We start from the raw sequence: 22,853 nt of genomic DNA, 5'->3' as shown, positions 1-22,853 counted from the left end.
CCTCTTATCTCCTATTGCTTCTCCTCCGTCTCTTCCTCCTCCCCATCTTCTTGTCTTCTTCCTTCCCCTTATCTTCCATCACCTCTTTTTCCTCCATCTTTTTCTCCTCTTCCGTTTTGCCTTTTTGTTGAGTTGCTCAGTCCTTATCATCGTGCAATTTTGGCCTCCTACAAGTCCTAGTTAACCCATCCACCTGGCTTGGGTTACCTGGACCAAGGGCCGGTTCTTGGCTCTTACAAAATTGGCTGAGAGCATTGTCCTGCTCGCGTTGACAGAGAGGAGTATTTGAAAATGCCAACATTTTCTAGGATTTTCTGTGCCGATGTTATTTCATTAAATAATAAGCCTTTTTTTAAAAATGTATTTGTTGGGAGATTAGCTCTACATTTCTACCAGGGGTTTTTTTTTAGCTTCCTTCGCTGGTTTCTGGCTCCCCAGATATTTATTTTAAGTCACCCTCATTAGCCCCCAGGAAACAGATTTTTATAGATATCTGCACATTTTTTGTACACTGGCATCTATCTGTCCACACAACCTCCTTAATGACGACAAAGGTTTTTAGCAGTACAATTTGCACAGCCAAGGATAAGGGGGTCTTGACTGAACTGTCCTTCCACATTGGTTTAATTTTGGCGGATTGTGTGAACCCGGAAAGCTGGTTATTTCAAAAAGCCGGTTAAACCGGTAGCATGAATGCAACCATTTGATATAGCCCCCCCCCAAAAAATGTGCATTTCAGGATGTGGAGTAAGACCCACAGTTGTGGCACGACTAAAAGCCAATTTGGGGGTTCATTACAATAAAATTTGTGCCCACATTTTGAATAAAATGTTTTATGTTTCTAGAATGGAGAGAAACCAAGATACAGCTCTTTCTTTTTCTTTCCTTTTTTTTTCTCTTTCTCTTTCTTCCTTTCCTTTCTCTCATCTTTCCTTTTCCTTCCTCTTTCCTGCTGTTTTACCATCAGAGCTCCATGGCTAACCTGTTGTAGGAGGATTCATATAGTGCCAAATTAGATTTGGGTGATGGCTCCCTTCCAGAAATTCTCCCCATAGGTAGCTTTTGCCATCATGTTCATGAGATCTGGTGACTTGATGAAAGAGCATAAAACCGAAACCCTTTTGTCACAGAAGTGCCTTATACTGCCCGCTCCTAGGGATAAAACGTAAAGTGATTTGCAAGTTATTATCTTCCAAGTCGGTATTTCAGCTTTAAAGTTTTTAACAATTCTGCTGTACATTTAAATGCAAATGCGGTGGGTAACTTTACAAATAGCTTTTAGAGCTGTGTTTCCCACCCATAGCAACTTTTAAGACAGGTGGACTTCAACTCCCAGAATTCACTAGGCAGCACGGAATTCTGGGAGTTGAAGTCCACATTTCCAAGTTGCCACGGCTGAGAAACACTGGCTTGGGACATTCTACGGCTATTTTAAAGCACTGCTTAAGAATGTTTTTTTATATATATATATAATAAGTATATAAAGCTAAGGAGAGTTAAGAGACAGGCCACGGACAGTCCACATTTCAAACCACGCATGGCCCCAGCACCTTCGTTCGTGCCACATTCGTACAAGACGCAAACTTTGCCAAGTTCAGCCTCCGTATTTACAACCGTTCCTGTTGTGTGAATTCAACCTGTTGGGGGTTTTTTTCTTCTTCTTTGCCTCTTAGTTTGCAAGCACAGATGGTGGGTTAATTCGAATTGGCCCACCATCTTAAATATGGGAATTCCCAGGAGTTCCAAATATCGCACTAGCTGAGAATTCTGGGAATTAAAAAAGGAAAATATCTATGTTAAGTTGGTCAAGAGGTCTTAAGGTTCTTAGAACAGCCAAAATGTTGCCTATCCTAATATTTTTCTAACCCACCGGACAGATACTTTTTGCACTGTTTTAGGGAGCGTTGCCGAATTCCTGCTGTTTGTTTTTCCTGCACTTTGGCCCCCCGTGATTGTGAGATTGGAGGGTAAATAAATTGTATTACACAGATTGTTTTGTATAAGTTGCCTTGCTCTGAGACGCAGAGGCCTTCAGCTGTATATAAATATCAACACATCCCAATTAAAGGGCGAGAAAGACCTTTTAAAGACCTTTCTTTCCTGAGGGAAATGTAGAAGCAGTCCTCGGACTTGCGACATCACCGAGCCTCGAATTTCTGTTGTTCAGCGAGACATTTGCCGAGTGGGTTGTGCCCTGTTTTACGACCTTTCTTGCCAGGGTTGTTAATCGAATCAGAATAAACAAGTGAACTGATAAAATTAGTAAGCCGCTTGTTGAGCGAATCTTGCTCCCCCCCCCCCGTTAATTTCGCTTGTCCTGACGGTCGCAAAAAGGGATCACATAACCCAGGGGCACAGCAACAGTCGTAAGTATGAACCAGTTGCCAAGCGTCTGAATTTGGATCACGGTTGTGGGAAGGCGGCAAAAGGTTGCAACTGAAAAATGGTTGGCAGTCCCTCCCCCCCCCCAGTGCCGTTGTAACTTTGAGCGGTCACTAAATGGGACTGTTGCAAATCAAGGACTGGTTGTGCTGTTCATGTCTTGTTGGGAAAAAAAAGAGTCATTTGTGCTAAATGGGGAGGGGGAAAGTTCTGTAAATAGATGGAAACTAACGAAGGAGAGAAGCAACCTAGAGGCTAAGAAGAAAGTTCCGGACGGTGAGAACAATGAGCCGGTGGAACTACTGGCCACCAGAGGTTGTGCATTTCTCCCACACTGGGAGTTTTAAAAGAAGAGATTGGACATCCACTTGGCCTCGTTAAGCTGGAGGAAGCAAGACTTTTTCCAAGCAGGAGGAGACCATAAAAACACGTTTATTGAGTATTTAAAATTTTTGAAGGGGTGGCGGAGGGAATCTTTTATATACCAGCCCCCCACCCCTTCCCTCCTAATCCCCTTGAACTACAAGCCCCATCGCTCGCCACCGAATGCGGGGAGCTTTCCGTTTCTGGGCCCTTCCTAAAAACAAACCGATTTTGGGGTGAAAAATCTGGATGGGGGAGTGGAAAGAAAGGGGTTCCAGTCATTGGGGAGGGGGGGGGAATCCTCCCCTTGGCACTCAGGAGCCACAAACATGGTTGAGTCATCTCAGTACCAGGATGTGATTAAGCCCCCCCCATGCCCCCCCCAAAAAAGCATCGTGGATATTATTATTATTTTGCTGCTGTATTGATCACATGCAGACCCATATTAATGAAGGGTGTCCAGTTGCTTTAGTGAAGAGTGTGGGAAAAGCATTTGCGTTCGAAGCAACCTGCAGGCGGCTTAAGCCGAGAGGTCCCAACCATGGTGACTTTTAAGACTTGTGGACTTCAACTCCCAGAATTCCCAAGCCTGGCTTGGGCTTTTGCTGACTGGGGAATTCTGGGAGTTGGAAGTCCACAAGACTTAAAAAGTCATCAAGGGTGGATACCCCTGGGCTTCAACCAAGTGCAGAGTCTCCTTTCTCTCTTAACCTTCATTAATTTTGCCCACCCCACCCCCGGTGGCCGTTTCTCCACCCCCTCCCCTGAAACCCCCCACTGTTCCCCTTTGCTTAACTGAACCCCCCCATGATTATATAAATAGTGCGTGGATTGCATGCTGCAAATTGCTGTTTTTTTTTTCTTTTCTGTCCTTTTGTTAAAAAAAAGAAAACCAGGAAATTCAATAGAAAAGTCACAGAGCTGTATCGGGCGTTGTGTCCTGTCCCCCCCCCCCCCCGCAAAGGTGTACGTGGTCCCCCCTCCCGGCCCCAACTTAAATACTCACAGGTGCAACCTGGGAGTCGGAATGCAAGCTCGGCTGAAGTGGATGGACTAGGCCCAAGGGCCCCGCTTCGGCCTTCCTCCCCTTCCCCCATCCAATTTAGCGGTGCTTGTGGGCGTCCCCCACCCCGCCCCCAAAGAATTTGCATCCCGGGGTTGCATCCGTTCTTAACGCTGCGCGCCTGCAATACGTAAATGGTTTCCGGCTCGTTGGGCGCACTTCGGCATGCAGTGGGATTGACCCAGCGCGTTGGAAAAGGCCTCTGGGGTCTTCGGTGGTGGTCCCTGCCCGATCACGTCGTCAATCCGCCTGGTAAAAGCCGCCTTGCTATGTCCTCAAAAAGACCCGGGCAGGTGCCTCCGTTCCAGCCGTTCCGGGATACAGAACTGCGTAGTCCGATGCCGGAGACGTCGGCGTTCATTGTAGCTTCGTGCCCAGCTTGCGCTGCCGGTTCCTTCAAGGAGAATGAGAAGGGTCAGCGGCGCAACTTCCTACTCATGAAAAGCTCACCGTGACGACCTCACAGGGCTATCTTGTGGCCCGCCAACGGCCAGCAGAGCTGGCAGCCGAGTCGGACTGTGAGGAGGCTGGGGAAGGCTCGGACGAGGGCTCTGCGTCGGAGGCAGAGAGGGGGCCAAGGCCGTCTGGCAATTCTCAACTGCCTTCGGGGCTAGACAGCAGAGAGGCAGAGGAACAGCGGGAGCCTGTTCCCAGTGTGCGCATGCGCAGAGCTGCCAGAAGAAAAGAACAGCTGAAAAATCAGAGTCGATTTGGGAGTAAAGCCACAGGTGGACAATGAATGGCCCCTCCCAGAGGAAACAAAAGAGGAGTGAAAGGGGAGAGGGTTTTTGCAGGAAACAATTTGTTTGTTTATTTAATTTGTTTCAGGAGTGTGAAGATCTGTCCGTGAATCTCAGAGACTCTGTGCCGAGTCTTTCCTTGCACAGCACCTCATTTGGGAAATATTTACCTGGCAGCTTTCCAGGACAGATAAGGTCTGTGGTCATAAATATTCCTTTGAAAGGAATATTACCAGGCCTCGGCTGAAGGTGAAGAATCCACATTTGTTTAATAAAAGGGCTTTTTGGGGGGATAAGGACTCTGCCTCCTGCTTTTTGGGGAGGCCGAGATCAGAACAGGCTAACAGTTGCTTACCTGGCTTCTGCTCTGCTGATCGCGTACTCGAACCATAAGATGTTGGGGATGAGGCTGGTGTCTCGGATTAGGAAAAACTCGGATAACGGCCTTTCAAAGGGAAAGGAGAGGGAGGAAGTTTGGGCGGGGAAGAAAGGCAGAAAGACAGGGAAGTAAAGTTAGCCAAAATATAGCCAGATCCTTTTAACTCCTTCCCACCGAATCAGGACTAGGATTCATGCTATTGTGGGGGCGGCTTTATTGGGCCTTTTAATTCGAGGGCTCGAAAGAAAAAGACGCATCAAAACCACGTTCACAGCAATTGCTCCACTTCGCAACTGACTTTGCTGGCTGGAAGCTAGGCGGGAAAGTCACACATGTACACACACCAGTTGCCGAGCGCCCAAATCCTGATCACACGACAATGGGGGACGCTGCAACGAGTGTGAAAAATGATCCTAAGTCCCTTCCCCCCCCCCCCAGTGCCACTGTACCATCCGTCACTGAACGAATGGTTGTTAAGTCGAGAACTACACATTTCTGGCTCTTTTCCGATTTCAGCAAATTCCAGACATGGCATTTCCAGACAAAACAGATCTGCTTTGGGGCTGGATTCCATTAATGCCACCTCAAACTGCCTCCCCTTTGAAGGATTCTGTCAGCCTCTGCTTTGCTGTGATGCCAAGGGGTGGGGAATGGGCTATTCTATATATCAATTGCTTTCGCGCCTAAATAATCAGACTTCGCTTCGCTATGCCTTTAATCATTTATAATTAGTAAAAGTACACTTGATTTCTACGCATGGAGTCTCGTGGTCTTTCTTTCCTAATTATCTAATGGAGAGGATCTGACAGATTCCCTCTGGAAAATGCCCACCTGGGAATGATGTTGATCCAGGAGGAGGTTTGGCAATGATCCAGGCAGGAAAAACAAAATGTTCTGGGATATTCCACCATTCTCTCTGGAATGCCCCCCCCCCCCCGTTCCTGAGTCAAATACCGTATTTTGGGGACTATAAGATGCACCAAGATTTTGAAGAGGCAAATTTAAAAAAAAAAAAGTTTTTTACACTTTGCAGAACTCCCAAAAACAGTCCCATTTTGTTTCTAAAAGGGCCCATATTTTTTTTAAGGGCATGAATAGCCTTTAGGAGGCTTTCAGAGAGCTCCTGGAGGCTGGGGGGCAAAATTGAGCAAAAAACAGCCTGTTTTGGTAAAGGGGGGGGGGGTTTCAAGAGGCCAAAAATGCTGTATTCAGTGTATAAGAGGCACCCAGATTTTCAGCCTCTTTTTTATTATTATTATTATTTTTAATTTTATCAATTTCATATATACATTCACAATTATATGATCTCATAACTGTTATTAATAATATGTATTTATAACAGTTTTCCCCTACAGTTGACAATATACTTGAAGATTGCTTTCTTAACATCCCATAGATCCATCTTATCTTACAACGGTCCTACTTCTTCTTCCCTCCCTCCCTCTTTCCTTCCCTCGTTTCTTCTCTCCTACTCCCCTTCCTTCCCTCCCTCCTTCCCCTTCCCTCCTTCTCTCCTTCCTTCCTTCCCTCCTTTCTTTTCTCCTTCCCTCCTTCCTTCCCCCCTTCCTTCTCTCCTACATTCCCTCCACTTTTTGGAGGGAAAAAGGTGCGTCTCATACTCTGAAACTCTGCCCATCCCCACTGTCTGCAAAGAGAGGCATTTCCTTAAGTTCAGAAGGACAGAAGGAGTAGGGGAAGACGGGCTTACCAGGCAGCTATCCTCGGGAACAAGGGCGTTAGGATTTCCTGGGTGAAGAGGAACCACAGGGCAGCCATGAAGCTGCCTACGAAACCTCCGTAGACAACCTGGCTCCAGGTGTGATACAGTAAGTAAACCCTAACGAGAAAAATAAAAAAAAGTTAGGAAGGAGGAGGAAGCGAGCGAGGGGGACCGTTTAGCTCTTTCTCCCTAAACTCCCTATAAACAGCAGTTCTTCCAACCTTGGCAACGTTAAGATTGTGTGGCCTTCATTGCTGGCTGGATGTTGTGCCAGCAGCCAGTGGAGCTGGCAGCAGATTCGGCCAATGTGGAGGTTGGGGAGGAACGTGGGCCAGTCCTGGAGTCTGGGGAAGGCTCTGGTGAGGGCTCTGCGTCGGAGGCAGAGAGGGGGGTCAGAGCCGTATGACAGTGATCAGCTGCCTTCAGAGTCAGACATCAGTGAGGCAGAGGAACAGCTGGAGCCTGTTCCCAGTGTGCGCATGCGCAGAGTTGCTGGGCGAAGGGAAGAGCTAAAGAACAGGGGTCAACTTGGGAGAAAGGCCACAGGTGGACAATGAATGGCCCCTCCCAGAGGAAGTAAAAGAGGAGCGAAAGGGGAGTGGAGTTTGCAGGAGACAATTAGTTCACTTAATTCATTCGTGACTCTCCGAGGCTCCTTGCCAAGTTCTGCAGATTTTATGCCTGGCAGCTCTCCAAGCCAGATAAGGTCTGTGACTGTAAATCCTCCCTTGAAAGACTTTGCTGGAGGCGAATGAGCAGAATTCACAATAAATTAATAAAAGGAGTTTTTGTCGGGACCAGGAGTTGGCTTCATGCTCTTGGGAAGCCTCCAGTCAGAACAGCTGGGGAATTCTGGGAGTTGAAATCCAAACACCTTGGGAAGTTTTCAAGGTTGTGATAAGACGACTGACTCACAGCCATCTGGGGGACAGGAAGGCAGCATCACAACACGCAACCAACATACCTGCTGCATGAGACTAGACAAGCCAAGGTTAAAAGGCAGACGGACAACACGTGTCTCCACAGCAAGTCCAGGAACCTGGCATTGTTGGTTTGGTGCATCCTAGGAGAGATTAAACAATCAGCAACCAGGAAACCAACATCTCAGTTCTGAGAAGGGGAAGCCCAAAGCTGGCTGGGGAATTCTGGGAGTTGAAGTCCGCAGGTCACTGAACGAACTGTTTGTAAGAAAAGGACTACCTGTAGTACACAGGCCAGTGGCCAAGGGCGTGAATTTTGATCATGTGACCATGGGACACTGCAACAGCCGTGCGTGCGAGGACCAAGCTATAAGTCGCTTTTTTCGGTGGTGGTGTAACTTCAAATTGTCGTTAAGCGAAGGCTGTAACTTGAGGACTACCTGAAAATGTCTAAAACCTTTGGCTATTCCATGTATCCCACCAAGAGAGAAAATGCTGGATTATCTGGCTCTGTTACCAAGAACTGTAAACCGAATCAAAAGGAAACATTTTTTTTTCCTTCTCGTTATTAATAAGGGGCTCTCCTTTTGCGCGCCTGCATCAAGGCACAAAATAAAACAAAACCTTTTCCACTGCCGGGATTGAACAAGCTCTACTCACCTTAAATAAAGGAAGAGGAACGAATAGACAGAGAAAAACCATATAAATTGGGAATGGCTGGAAGGCATGGCGTACTTCGAGTAGACGGAGGGGTGGGCTTCTGCGGAGACCGAAAGGAAACGCGGAGGTTAGGCAAACAGTACAAATTACGTGTGATGTCCCACCACATTTGCTCTCGGTCTGACCTCATTGTGGCTTCAAGGAGACACCGTATCATATAGACTCCCAGGGCTGGAAGGGACCTTGGAGGTCTTCTAGTCCAACCCCCTGTTCGAGCAGGAGATCCTATACCACTCGGGACAAATGGTTGTCCAATCTCTTCTTAAAAACTTCCAGTGATGGAACAGCCACAACTTTTGAAAGGAAGCCATTCCACTGGTTAATTGTTCTCACTGCCAGGAAGTTTCTCCTTAGTTCTAGGTTGGTTCTCGCCTTGATTAGTTTCCACCCATTGCTTCTTGTCCTGCTTTCAGGTGCCTTGGAGAATAGCTTGACTCCCTCTTCTTTGTGGCAACCCCTGAGATATTGGAAGACTGCTATCATGTCTCCCCTGGTCCTTCTTTTCATTCAACTAGACATACCCAGTTCCTGCAACCGTTCTTCGTATGTTTTATCCTCCAGCCCCATAATCCCCTCTTCTCTGCACTCTTTCTAGAGCAGTGTTTCTCAACCTTGGCAACTTGAAGATGTCCGGATTTCAACTCCCAGAATTCCCCAGCCAGCATTCGCTGGCTGGGGAATTCTGGGAGTTGAAGTCCGGACATCTTCAAGTTGCCAAGGTTGAGAAACACTGTTCTAGAGTCTCCCCATCTTTTTCCTATGGAGGTGACCAGCAGACCACGAGACCAAAACCGGCATCCCCGTGAGTGGTACTCTACCTGGGCAAGGCCTCTGTTCCTGGATAATGTTCTTGATTAACCAATTCACACCTTCGTTGAAGCAGAGCCCACCCAAGAAAGAGATCTACGGAAGAGGAGGGAGAGGTTTAAAACCAGACTAAGTTTTTACAAGGCGGCTCTTGTCAATTCGACGTACCGTTTCTTGGCCGAATTGATCTGCTACTTCAGCCAATCAACAGCCAACGAGATTTCTACCGAAGGTTGAGATTCAGGGCTGAAGACTGCACAACTCACTAAGGGTAGTCCTTGACTTACAACGTTCAGCGACCGTTCGAAGTCACAACGGCACCGGGAAAAAGTGACCGTTTTTCACACTTACGACCTTTGCGGCAAATTCAGACGCTGGGCAACTGACTCATATTTATGACGGTCGCAGTGATCCCCCTTTTGCGACCTTCTGACAAGCCCAATGGGGGAGCCAGATTCACTTAACAACCGTGGTTCCCTAACTTAACCATGGCAGGGATTCACTTAACAACTGTGGCAAGAAAGGTGGTAAAATGGGGCAAATTTAACTTAACAGCTGTCTCGCTCAGCAACAGAAATTTTGGGCTTGATTATGGTCGTAAGTCAAGGACCACCTGTAGATTGTAACAGTCTCAATTTTTGGAAGAACTCCATGCGAAGGAAGGCCAGCAGCAGCAACTGTGATTGTTGTGTCTATAAAATCACATCCACCCCTCTAATAGAGGGACGTGGCAGTGGCTCAGTGGCTAAAGACGCGGAGCTTGTCTATCAGAAAGGTCGGCAGTTCGGAGGTTCGAATCCCTAGAGCCGCGTAATGGAGTGAGCTCCCATTACTCGTCCCAGCTTCTGCCAACCTAGCAGTTCGAAAGCAAGTAAAAAATGCAGGTAGAAAAATAGGAACCACCTTTGGTGGGAAGGGAACAGCCTTCCATGCGCCTTTCGCATTGAGTCATGCCAGCCATGTGACCACGGAGACGTCTTCGGACAGCGCTGGCTCTTCGGCTTTGAAAGGCAGATGAGCACCGCCCCCTAGAGTCGGGAACGACTGGCATGTCTGTGCAAGGGGAACCTTTACCTTTAACTTACCCCTCTAATAGCCTTGTGGGTTCTTAGGATTATACAGATTGCTGTGGGGGAATCGTGCTGTGGATCTTGAGAGAAACCAAGGGGACTTACCGTGTGCAGCTCTCTCTTGAAGACGATGAGGGTGAGGAAGCCCACGATGATGAAGATGGGACTCAGGCTAAGGTAGGCGAGGAGATGGCCAGTGAAGTCACCTGGGAGGGAGACAGAGAGATCAAAGTGTGTGGGAAAGAATTTGCATCCCTCTGGAAGGGCTGCTGAGCCTCAAAGCTTTTCCCAGGCTCGTCGGTTTATAGAAAAGAATATTTGCAGCTCAAGGTTGAACTGTGGGGTCCTTGATGCTCTCTGAGCTTGGTGGTTTCCTTGCAGACGTTTCATGGCCCAACTAGGTAACCTCATCAGTGCTTGGAGGGAGTAGGGTTGAGGAGGAGTGGGAAATCCTTGGTGCTTTCTACCTCGGTGGTTTCCTTGCAGACGTTTCATGGCCCAACTAGGTAACACCCTCAGTGCTGCAAGGGAGCTAACTTCTAACCAGCGCGATCTTCCAGCACGGATGATGGGTCATGAGATGCCTGCAAGGAAACAACTAACCCCAGAGGGCACACCAAGGGCCCCACAGCCCTCCTCTCCACAAACCCCCCTACTCTCCGAGCCCTGAATTTCTACTGCTGACCCGAGTTCCTTTTCTCGGCACCGCCATAATGCTGAGCGGTCTCTAAACGGGACAGTTGTAAATCGGGAACTACCTGTGCTTGCATTCTCTTGAGAAAAACCAACAGAAAGGCAAAGAGTTTAAAACTCTTAGCCAAGCTAGCTAGCCAGCTAAGAGCCGAAGTGGCGCAGTGGTTAGGGTGCAGTACTGCAGGCCACTTCAGCTGACTGTTATCTGCAGTTCAGCGGTTCTAATCTCACCGGCTCAAGGTTGACTCAGCCTTCCATCCTTTCGAGGTGGGTAAAATGAGGACCCAGATTGTTGTTGGGGGCGATATGCTGACTCTGCAAACCGCTTAGAGAGGGCTGAAAGCCCTATGAAGCGGTATATAAGTCTAACTGCTATTGCTATTGCTAACTCACACTCTTCCCTTCTCCGATCAGGTACCAAGTTTCGAAGATTCTGGAGTCCCTCTTTTATTCCCCAGGCTTCAACTGTGGCACGCAAACCCATGCCCAGATTTTTTTTTTTTAAAAAAACATGTTAATAATAGCATCTTAAAACTAAGATATGTTAAATATATTGATATGGAAGCATAAATGCCATCAACATAGAATGGAGTTTGCTCAGAAGCTGAAATACACCAATGAGAGGAAGAGTGGGAAACAGAGGAGAGAAGAAAGATGGGAAGAGAGGGATAGGAGAGAGGGTGAAGGGGGGAAGATGAGGAGGATAAGGAGGAGTGGAATGAGGAGAGAGGAGAAGGAGAAAGGAAGGGGAAGTCGAGTAGGAAAGGATGATGGAGGGAAGAAAGGAGGTAGGAGAGAGGCAGAAGAAAGAGGTGTATGGAGAGCAGAAGAGCTAATAATGGGTTTTTATCTTTCTGGCGTTGATGACAAGAGGAACTGATGTAATTACTACTTAATACAGTGGTTCTCAAACGTGGCAACTTTAAGACTTGTGGACTTCAACTCCCAGAATTCTGCTGGCTGGAGAATTCTGGGAGTTGAAGTCCACAAGTCTTAAAGTTGCCACGTTTGGGAACCACTGACTTAATACAATAGGATATTGGCTATGTAATAGTATACATGTGATTATATGTTATGGAAATGGAAAATAAAAAAAGTATATTTTTAAAAAAAATAGCCTCTTTCCTTTATGCATGGGAAGATTTAGAGAGAGAGGCGAAAGGCAGCTTCCCCCTAAAACCAGATTAAAAAGTGAGGTTTGCCACAGGAGCTTCGGCTAAGCCGACACTCGGAGGGTGTCGGGGGAATGGAAACCAAACCACATCCTTCTCCCGGCTACCGTTTCCTCTCCGGTGGCAGCTGGTGGCAGATGCTCCGGCTGTGAGAAAGTCTGGCCACACTCAGCCTTTCAGGGGGCCAGTTCAGTGGCAGTCCTTGACTTACAACCCCTTCGTTTAAGGACTTTCCCAAGTTGCGACAGCGCTGAGCAAGTGACTCACACTTAAACCCCAAATTTCTGTGGTTAAGGGAGACGTTTGCTAGGTGAGTTTAGCCGTATTTCCCTGCAGCAGCTAAGTTAGTAAAGGGTTGTTAAGTGAGTCTGGTTTCCCCCTTTGCTTGTCGGAAGGTCGCAAAAGGGGATCAGCTGACCCCAGGACACTGCGACCGCCGTAAATATAAGTCAGTTGCCAAGCCTCTGAATTTGGACCACGTGAGCCTGGGAATGCTGAAACAGTTGTAAGTGTGAGACGTGGTCACAAGTCACTTTTTTTTTTCAGTGCCACTGTCACCTTGTGCGGTCACTAAAATCAACTTTTTGCAATAATAAAACCCTTTTTGTCACGTATTTTAAAATTAAAATAAAGTTAAGACATTAAAATTAAAGAAATGAGATTGGTGGCTTTATACTATGGATTTCAGAGTATTTTCCCATCACAACTGGACTTCAGAGAATGGGATGAAATAAAGAATTGCTTTGGAGTGATTTACGAAGCCTGCTGGGTGAATTACCATTCACCTCGCTTTAATTCTAGAAAAATAATTATGATGCAGCCACAGGACAGCTTTCTTTAAGAGATAGATAGATAGATAGATAGATAGATAGATAGATAGATAGATAGATAGATAGATAGATAGATAGATAGATAGATAGATAGAGAGAGAGATAGAGAGATAGGTAGGTAGGTAGGTAGATAGATAGATAGATACGTAGGTAGGTAGGTAGGTAAGTAGGTAGGTAGGTAGATAGATAGATAGATAGATAGATAGATAGATAGATAGATAGATAGATAGATAGATAGATAGATAGATAGATAGATAGATAGATAGATAGATAGATGTTAGATAGATACACATAGAGATATATAGATATGAGAGAAGGAGAGATAGCAGGAAAGGAAGAGGAAGAATGGAGGAGAGGTAAGGGAAGAAGAAAGATAAGGAAAGGTGGGTGGAAGGAAGAGAAAGAGAAGGAGAAGAGGGAGGAAGGGAGAAAAAGAGAAGGAGAGAGGGTAGGAAGGGGAAGAGAGAGGGTGAGTAGGGGAGAGGTAAGAGAAGAGAGAAGGGGAAGGAGAGGAGGAAGAAAGGAAGTAGAGAAGGAAAGGAGAGAGAGAAAATAAGGTGGTGTCATAACAGACGCTAGGGATGGTAAACAATCCAATCCAAACTGTATTCTATAATCTCTTAAATGGAATAACAATAGTATAAGATTGGCAAAGAAAAAGAATAACCATGTGAATGTATACCTAGAATTGTATGTAAGAGAATAAATGATAGTAAGGATAGCACCTTATAGATAAACAATATTTGGTTATAAATAGCTAAGTATAAATAAATATAGAATTGTACATAAAAATGGATAACGAATAAGGAGATTACGAACGCAAGATAGAAATGTATAGAAGGGAAAACACTAACTGTAAAGAAACCGATACGGAACTGCTGTATGATATACGACGGAACTTATTGTTCCTATGCTGTCTTAAGTCATGTGTTTGTTTTTGCTGATGTGTTTAGGTGTGTAAAATAAAAACTTTAAAGAATAAAAGAGAGATATATAGATATGGTTCCATGCCAAGGTTAGGAAGTGCTGCTGAACAGCCAACAGCTCGTCAATATGGCAATATGGCTTTCAGCTTGCGGGGAGCAGACGGACAGAAACAGACGGTCCCACTTGTCTGTTTTCACCCTCCAAACAAATCTCCTTGCCCACAGCTGGCCCGAGGAATGACTGCCTTTCCATCTGCTCAGTGGAGCATCCAGCTAATGATGCACCCTGAAAGGTAACCTACATTATCAGCTCCCAAATCTTTGGGCACCGGGCTCCGTGGAGAGAGGATTTTCCACGGATCGGATGGGGGCGGCCATTTGCATCCCAAGGATGATGGTGTAACCTAAAGCAGTGTTTCCCAACCTTGGCCACTTGAAGATGTCCGGACTTCAACTCCCAGAATTCCCCAGCCAGCGAATGCTGGCTGGGGAACTCTGGGAGTTGAAGTCCGGACATCTTCAAGTTGACAAGATTGAGAAACACTGTCCTAACCACTGCTGGGGAATTCTGGGAGTTGAAGTCCAGACATCTTCAAGTTGCCAAGGTTGGGAAACACTGACCTAAAGGTAAAGGATCCCCTTGCACATCTGTACTAGTCATTCCCGGCTCTAGGGGGGCGGTGCTCATCTCCATTCCAAAGCCGAAGAGCCAGCGCTGTCCGAAGACGTCTCCGTGGTCATGTGGCCGGCATGACTCAATGTCGAAGGCCCACGGAACGCTGTTCCCTTCCCACCAAAGGTGGTTCCTGTTTTTCTACTTGCATTTTTTAATGTGCTTTCGAACTGCTAGGTTGGCAGAAGTTGGGACAAGTCACGGGAGCTCACCTCCGTTACGCGGCGCTAGGGATTCGAACTGCCGACCTTTCTGATCGACAAGCTCAGCGTCTTAGGCCAGTGAGCCACCGCCGTCCCTAATGAGTTATTAAATGTCTGCAAGAAAATGTCTAGGCTTAGAGAGCACCAATCACCCCACAGTCCTCCTCCTCCTCCTCCTCCTCTCCACAAACCCACTCTCTTCTAGCACTGATGACGTTGCCTACTTGGGTAATGAAACGTCTGCAAGAAAACCACCAAGCTCAGGGAGCACCAGGGACAAATCAGCCAAGGTGGCGCAGTGGTTAAATGCAGCACTGCAGGCTACTGCTAGATCAGCAGTTCAGCGGTTCAAATCTCACCGGCTCAGGGTTGACTCAGCCTTCCATCCTTCCGAGGTGGGTAAAATGAGGACCCAGATTGTTGGGGGCAATATGCTGAGACTCTGTAAACCGCTTAGAGAGGGCTGAAAGGCCTATGAAGCGGTATATAAGTCTACTGCTATTGCTATATTGCTATTGTTTTAAGCCGAGCTAGTCAGGGTCTGTATCCTGCCTGGCGAGGCACTTAAAAAACTCCATCTCTACATCAAGCTCAAAACAAGACCAACTCATGTTACTTGAGACACACGCACACACGCACACAGCCAGTGACTCTACCCAGCTTGCAGGCATTAAGTAACCCAGCATCATTCAGGAAAGAGGAGTGGAGGCAGCTGAATACCAGAGGAGATAAATAATACATGTGCTTTATAGCTACAATCTGCCTATCATCCACAGGACTGAGTGCCTAGGAAGGAGAAAAACCTCAAAGGATGCCAAATCGTGGGCTCTGCTCGGAAACGCCACACCCTGTTACGGAAAAAAAAAAACCTCTTTCCCGACGGGCTAATATCTCAAGGAAAGGGAGATATATTTTTTGGCTTAGTTTACTTGAGGGAAGAAAACTTCAGTTATATAAAGCAGGTTGCAAGCGATGTGGGTTCTCCCTGCCCCACTTTTCTGCCGCTTTGCTCAAAATCTGACCTCCTATCAAATAAAGCTTAAAGCTAAATTGGGAGAAGCAAAACCTGGGAGGCTGACTGTGTGGTAACCCTCCCTGCACTCCAGATTTCAGACTTTGCTCTGCTACTGATAAGATAAAGCCGGTAGCAGAAACCAACCTGAATCCAACATCGCGACACCAAATACGGATTAATGAAGGGACGGAAACCGTCAGGAATTCCCGAGAGAGAGAGAGGAGAGAAGGGTGCTGTGTGGCGGGCACAGTGAGAGGAATGCCAGGGCTAATCCCATCTGTGTAAAATAGGCCAGGTTGGGCAACAGGTTAGAAGTCAATGTCCATTTACGCGTGAAAGATGACCAGAAGAAGCTCCTGGGCTTCAAGGTGCTAGTCGTCACCTACAAAGCCCTTCATGGTATTGGATCTGGGTACTTGAGAGACCGCCTGCTGCCAATCACCTCCAATAGACCGATTAGATCCCACAGATTAGGCCTCCTCTGAATTCCATCCGCCGGCCAATGCCGACTGGCAACTACCCGGAGGAGAGCCTTCTCTGTGGCTGCTCCGACCCTCTGGAACGAACTCCCCGTGGGGATTCGGACCCTCACCACCCTCCAGGCCTTCCGCAAAGCCCTTAAAACCTGGCTGTCCTGACAGGCCTGGGGCTAAAGACTTCAACCCCACCCGAATTGTATGACTATTGTGCTTTTTAACGATGTATTGTCTTTATGTGTATAACTTGTTTTGTACTTCCCTCCCCCTGAAGTGTGAGCCGCCCTGAGTCCCCTCAGGGAAAAGGGCAGCATACAAATAAAGTTAAATCCAAATCCAAACACTGATAAACTTATCACAGATGAGTCTATCAGTGGGCTCAACCTTGGTTTACTGAAGGGATTTGATTCCAAGCATCTGTGGAGATTCTCAATCATCCAGATCAACACTCAGAGACGTTTGGACCCATTTCCCCACGAAAAAGAAAACCCTTCCCACGCCTATTTCCTGAGCGGCGACAGAATTAAACGTCTTGCTTTCTTCTGAAACTTTTCTTTTCTTGGCCTTATCCATAGTTGGCCTACCAGGGGTCAAAAAGCTCAATAAGCCGCGTGCCGGCACATATCACACATTGGTGGTTGTGGCGCCTATTCTGAGCGACAGGGAGCCGCAGCAGAGGGATTCCAGAGCCACATGCGGCTCCAGAGCCACAGGTGGCTGATCCCTGATCCAGCTCATGGTTGTCCCGAAAGTCCTTTTCCAAAAGGCTCCTTGGATTTTCTCGGGATTTTTTTCCTTGAAACTTTTTGCTTCTCATCCAAAATGCAGCATTTTTTTTCAAGGAAAACTCCCAAGTCTTTTGGAAAAACACTTTTGGGGTATTAATGGTACCATGGAAGTGTGAACTGAGCAGGCTACTTTGTGGCCCAAGGTGTTGAAATCGATTCGGCCATTCTTGTCTTGAGCAAAGAGTCTTTTAAAAAAAAGGAGGATTCCAATGAATTTGGCATTGTTTCTATTACCTGCACTTTAACAGGCTTAAATAAACACGCAACCAAACCAGGGTCATTTTTCAAGCTTTGTCAGTTTGATCGCTTAAAGAGCTTGGGTTGGGTTGAGGAATCAGCCCTGTCTTAGCACTAAATATCCATTTCTTAGCACTTTGTAGGGAGCTGGATGGACATCACAGCCCAGAATTTACTGCCTGGCATAGCAGATCAGGTGTGCAAAGTCACTGGGTTTTAAGAAAGGATTGTGCAAAGGCAGCTAGGCGTGTTTGGTAAAGGAAACATATCACCATCAATTACACCACATATTAAAGGAGATTGGGGATCGTAGTTGAGATGCTTGGCCAGGACAGCAAAGTCCCGGCCGCAAATCCATCTCAGCCTTGAGCCCTGGCTGGCAATTTTGAGGGGGGACAGGGGGAGGAACTCCCTGCTCTTTTAACACAACTTAACAGGGCTGGTGTGGAACAAAAAAATAATTGGAGGAAGGTGAATAGGGGAATCCAACTTTTGAGTCCTGGAGGAAAGGGAGAAATACGCTTTGGTTTTTAAAAAAATATTTAAAGCGTTCACATAGCTGTCCATCTTATAAACCAACTCTGGGCATGAAAGCCATTATTTACCAATAAATGAGAATATTTCTAGCTCAGGGTCGAAATGAGGGGTCCTTGGTGCTAGTATTTAAAACTTTCAAACTGGACATATTTAAAACCAGCTGAATACCCGTGGCTCCTATGTGATCGGGCTTGATAAATCGACGCTTACAGCTTGAAAATAAATGAGTAGTTACGATCGACCTTTCCTCTCCCTCAGGCTTGCCCCACAGAGGCCTCTTCTATCTTATCCCCTTCTCTCCCATCAGTCTTAACTCCTTAGCAATCCGAGCGTTTTTCAAGTGGGGAGAGGAATAGAGCGTCTAAATCCTTAGCATCAGAGCGTGTTAATAATACTATAAGAAATGCTAATAATCTGATTAGTCATTTCGAAAAATCCTTTCTAAGCGAGCGCCAAGAGGAATTATAGGTGCCAAATTTCAAGTTTGCAGGTTTTACGGTCCTGGAGATTTTTGTGATGATGCATGAGTGCTATTTCGTTTTTCGATACAAATAAATAAAGGTTGTAGTGCAAAGAAGCCGCCCCTTGCTTGGACAAAAGGGAGGGCTCCACCATGCCAATCCCTGGCTGGGGCGCCATGCACCATCAATTACAAAAGTGTGCAAAACTGGGTGATCTGTCCTGGGGGATGGGGGGCACAGCCCTGACTCAAGCAAGCGCCCCTTCCCCACAACTGATAGGAGGAGAGGGCGGCTTGCAAAAGACCCGGGAAGCAGTTGCAATGGAGGGAGTGGGGGGGAGGAAGAAAAGCACCCCCGCCCCAATTTCCAGGCTGTGTACTATCAAAGCCCAGGAGGCACCGCGCATGCGCACTACGGCAACCAGCGGCTCCCTATCTGCTAGCAGCAGCGTCGCCGTGCCAATACGCATGCGCGCCCGTCCGCCGCTCATCAGCGGCTCACTATTTGGCAGCTCCTGCCTCGCGTCCCCTCAGGCCCGGCTGAAGTTAAAAGGCCCCCGCGCGAAGAAGAAAGAGCGCTTTTTACCTGCCGGGTACTCGACGTGCGTGAGGGACACCGAATTCCACGGAACGGGGACCGAGCACTCTCCGACTGCGGCCATCTTACCCGGATACCGGGCCGGCCGGCCACAGCCAATCGGCCGGCACACACAGGGCGGGGCGGCCAATGGGCGTGCCTGCTTGGCCCACTCGGCCAATCGGGGAGCTCTCCAGGTGAGGGCCTCCAACCAATCCTCGACTACTACCACACCCCCGCGGCCTGTCCTTCCCTTGGAATCAAGCAGCCAATCACGAAGCTCCGGTCCGTAGCCGGGCCCAGGTAGAACGAGAAAGCCAATGGGAGGAGAAGCGGGGCGGGGCGGGCGCCGAGGATTGGCTGGCTCTGCTTGCCAACTGAGAAGTTGCTCGGTTGGCCCGCCCCTCCTTGGCTGCCTCGTCTCCTCCCTCCACGCGCGCTCCCGCTGAGAGCCAATCAGAATCTTCGGGAGCGGATGGCGGGCTGAGGAGCGATTGAATGGGAGCGCGGTGCATTGTGGCTCCGCCTCTCTTGTGACTCAGGGCTATCATGGCCAGATGGTGGCCTGTTCTAGCCATGCCTTAACCCTACATCGTGGAATAAACCGCAGTTAAGCTTGACTTGAAGGAACCCGCTATGCCCTCTTTGCAAATCGCACTGCGGGTGCTCTTCCCAACTTTTGCAACTTAAAACCACTCCAGAAATAGGAGGAATACTAGATATGTTCATCACCTTTTGAGTTGTTTGTAAAAATAATATATAATAAAGTAAATATACAAAATAAAGTAAAAGTCTCCTCTGATTGGCCCATCTTTGTCAGTGTGAACCCGAGAAAACCTGCCACCCTTTGTGACTTCTCCATCTGCTACGAATTCATTTAAAAGATAAATTCTACACAAAACATTCAGAGTGAAGAGATTTTAATCCTATTTCAAAAGCTCTGCAATAACCCCACCCAAAATAAAAGCTTAGTGAGTGGGTTAGAGCAGTGTTTTTCAACCTTGGCAACTTGAAGATGTCTGGACTTCAACTCCCAGAATTCCCCAGCCAGCATTCGCTGGCTGGGGAATTCTGGGAGTTGAAGTCCAGACATCTTCAAGTTGCCAAGGTTGAAAAACACTGGGTTAGAGAAACCTCAGCCCTTGCAAAAAAAACAGGGCTTTTTGGTGTGTTCACGCCGCCCGAAGGCTTCAAGGATTTGTAAGGAGAAGAAAATTCATTTTTCTCCTTTCTTCCTCCTGTCTTCCAGGCACCATCTGCACGAGATCAATTCCCCCGGAGACAGTCAATACAATTAGCAGGCAAGCCGAGCCAGAACACGGAGCAGAGGAAAACAAGATGCAGAAACAATAAAAGCCAATTACCTTGGGTCCTCAGCTATATTATTGACCCCAGCGGAAATGAGAAAAAGTCGGTCGTTTGCCAGAAGTATTTAATGCCATTTAAAAGAAGAAGAAAAATGCTGAACCAGAGGTGAATTAATTCAGTAAATACACAAATGGGGAAATGTCACATGGTTCTTGTTGAAAATCAAAGGAGGAATTTCACTGCCACCAGTCCGGAGACGCAGAAATCCTATGCAATGAGATCTGCTTGGGTAGGTTGCACAAACCCAGCCACTAGTCCTCAACTTATGACCATTCATTGAGTGACCATTCGAACGTACAATGGCAGTGAAAAAAAGTGACTCATGACCGTTTTACACGCTTACGATCATTGCAGCATCCCCGTGGTCACCTGATCAAAATCTGGACGCTTGGAAACTGACTCGTATTTATGACGGTTGCAATGTCCCGGGGGGGGGAGGGGGACGTGATTTTTCCTATTGATTTGGCAGTCATTAAGTGTGAAAAACAGTCATAAGTCCTTTTTTCCCCCCAGTTGTAACTTCAGTCACTAAACCAATAGTTGTCAGTCAAGGACCACCTGAATATTGATGCTGTTCTACGTGTAAGTCATCCTTACTTTCACTTTCATTTTCAAGCTCTCCAAAGAGTTAACTGATCCAGTCAACCACCTTTGGGACTAGATTAAACCCCAAGTCACGAGTCACACCCAGAATTAAACATGCTTCAGCCTCGTGGTTCTATCACGAAGACAGCTAAAGAGCATCCTGCCTGTCAATCTTTCTGTCCTCCAAGGAAAAGGAATTGATGAGAAAGACTGGTTCAAATGGGCAGCCTAGAACATACCTTTTAAACCTCTCTTGTAAACCAAAAAGCTTTACATACATTCTCCTAGTGCAAGGGATCACTTAGTGGATGATGGGCTTCGAAGGGAGTGCAAGCCAAACTGGAGAGAGCTTTTAAAAATATCCACCAGTTCCATTAAATTGAAAAAGGGAGGGAGGGGGAAGGAGAATACTCCAGACCAGTTTAACAATAAAGGAAATATTTATTTGATTTTTTTTTCAGTGCCAAAAGTTCTAACAGGATAGAAAAGTTATAGTTGCAAAGGGCAATGAGAAGCATAAACACATCGATCACGAAAACGGAGGGAGACGTAAAGTCCAAGCGACCAAAATAATGAGGCACAAAAATTACATTCAACTCCTTCCACATTCCCAGGTAATATTCTCTGAAATTGCAATTTCCTCTTCTTTTAACAAAAAGGAAGGGATTTCCGGTTTCTTAGATCGGTGTTTCTCAACCTTGGCAAGTTTTAAGATGTGTGGGATTCCAGCTCCCGGAATTCCCCATTTCAGAGCTTGAAATCCATACATCTTAAAAGATGCCAATGCAGAGAAACACTGCTTTAAGTGTTGATGAACTATATAATTCTTAGAATACTGCTCTTCCTCCCACCCTCACCCTCCCCAACATCCCATGGACACATGATGTTCAGGATTTAGCAACATCCAAGGATCCACAAACTTTCCACCACTCTCTGATTTGCAGGCAGGAAAGTCAACTTTTCCCAAGCTGAAAATGTCCAGATCGGCACGCAAAGTTAGCCACGACGGTTGGGAACTCTACCGGCTACTGAAAAAGTGCCAAGGTCAATTGTCACGCCAAGTGAGAGAAAAGAACCAGTTGACTTGGGGGCAAGAAGCTGCCACAGAGTGCCCAGGCAGGGATTTTTTTGATCAGCTCATATCTGTGTTGCACAAAGCATAATCTTCCAGCCCAGAACTGATCAAGGCAGATTCCGATCCACCTGATCAGCTGATTTCCATCTTGGTTTTTCCATCCAGCAAAGGGCCCAAGCACGCTCTGGCGGATTTGAAGATTTAGCACGTCCATCTTCTTCCACAAATAAGTTTACTCCACCATCCCAGATCCAAAATGGGTGTGTGTGTGTGTGTGTAAAAATATTAGGACTCGGCGGGAATTCCTTCCGAGTATATTAGGCACCACAAAAAAGTTGCATGAAAAGTCGGTGGCTCAGATCTTTCTTAAAACCATTAATCCGTGACTTGTATGGGTTGGAATGCAAGGGAGCACCTGGGAGCAAATGTTTGACTTCGGAGCAGGGTTCAAAACCAGTGTAAATCTGGGAGGAATGCTTATGGCACTTGATCTACATTCTTGATACATTCTCGTGCTTCCAAAAAACTCTTCATTGCTCCACAGAATTTTTTTTAAAAAGGAAACAATTGTGGCAGTCACCAAATTGTACTTTTGAATTTGTCCTTGCAAATTGGAGGGGTTTTTTTCCCCCCCTTGGGCAAGATAATCTACTTGCCGGAGTTCGAAATGAGGCCTCATCAAACAACAGATTAAGTCAAGAGAAGCTACAACCTTATATACACAAATATTTAGGCTCCAGCATTCACATTCAACACAAGTTTCTCAATTCGAAACTAGAATTTGTTAAAGAGTCAATCTAAAAGGCTGCCTTTGGAACCTGTTGCAAGAAATGAAGTTAAAATATGTCCCATTAAAACACTCAAGATGCAAAACAGAAATCTCTTTCGTCCGCGTAGTGTGGGAAGCTTAACAAGTCAGCCTCAAAAAATGTCGATTTGTTCGAAAGTCAACCCAAGGGCTTCAATAATAGTAATTAAAAGGAGATTTGAAAGTGCCTTAGCCAGTGTAGTGATCAGTCTGAGCCAGTGTTTCTCAACCGTGGCAGCTTTTAAGATGTGTGGAATTCAGCTTCC

General features: G+C 46.7%; 1 protein-coding gene across 1 annotated transcript; it reads right to left on the bottom strand.

The window, feature by feature from the left end:
* Positions 1-3,828: 3,828 nt before the first annotated feature.
* Positions 3,829-18,907, bottom strand: DOLPP1 (dolichyldiphosphatase 1). The gene is made up of 8 exons (XM_087703673.1): positions 18,761-18,907; positions 10,270-10,370; positions 9,106-9,190; positions 8,228-8,327; positions 7,612-7,710; positions 6,636-6,764; positions 4,904-4,993; positions 3,829-4,202 (listed from the first exon to the last, which is right to left on the bottom strand). Exons 1-8 carry the CDS (start codon positions 18,834-18,836, stop codon positions 4,166-4,168), a joined length of 717 nt encoding a protein of 238 aa, XP_087559799.1. The 5' UTR covers positions 18,837-18,907; the 3' UTR covers positions 3,829-4,165.
* Between the last annotated feature and the right edge of the window lie 3,946 nt (positions 18,908-22,853).

This window comes from Thamnophis sirtalis, unplaced genomic scaffold, assembly GCF_051295495.1.
Source record: "Thamnophis sirtalis isolate CommonGarterSnake01/CBP01778 unplaced genomic scaffold, rThaSir2_p1.2 scaffold_2, whole genome shotgun sequence".
In the NCBI taxonomy this organism is placed as follows: Eukaryota; Metazoa; Chordata; class Lepidosauria; order Squamata; family Natricidae; genus Thamnophis; species Thamnophis sirtalis.
Note: the sequence above shows the minus strand (reverse complement) of the source record. Positions and strands in the feature narration are given on the sequence as shown.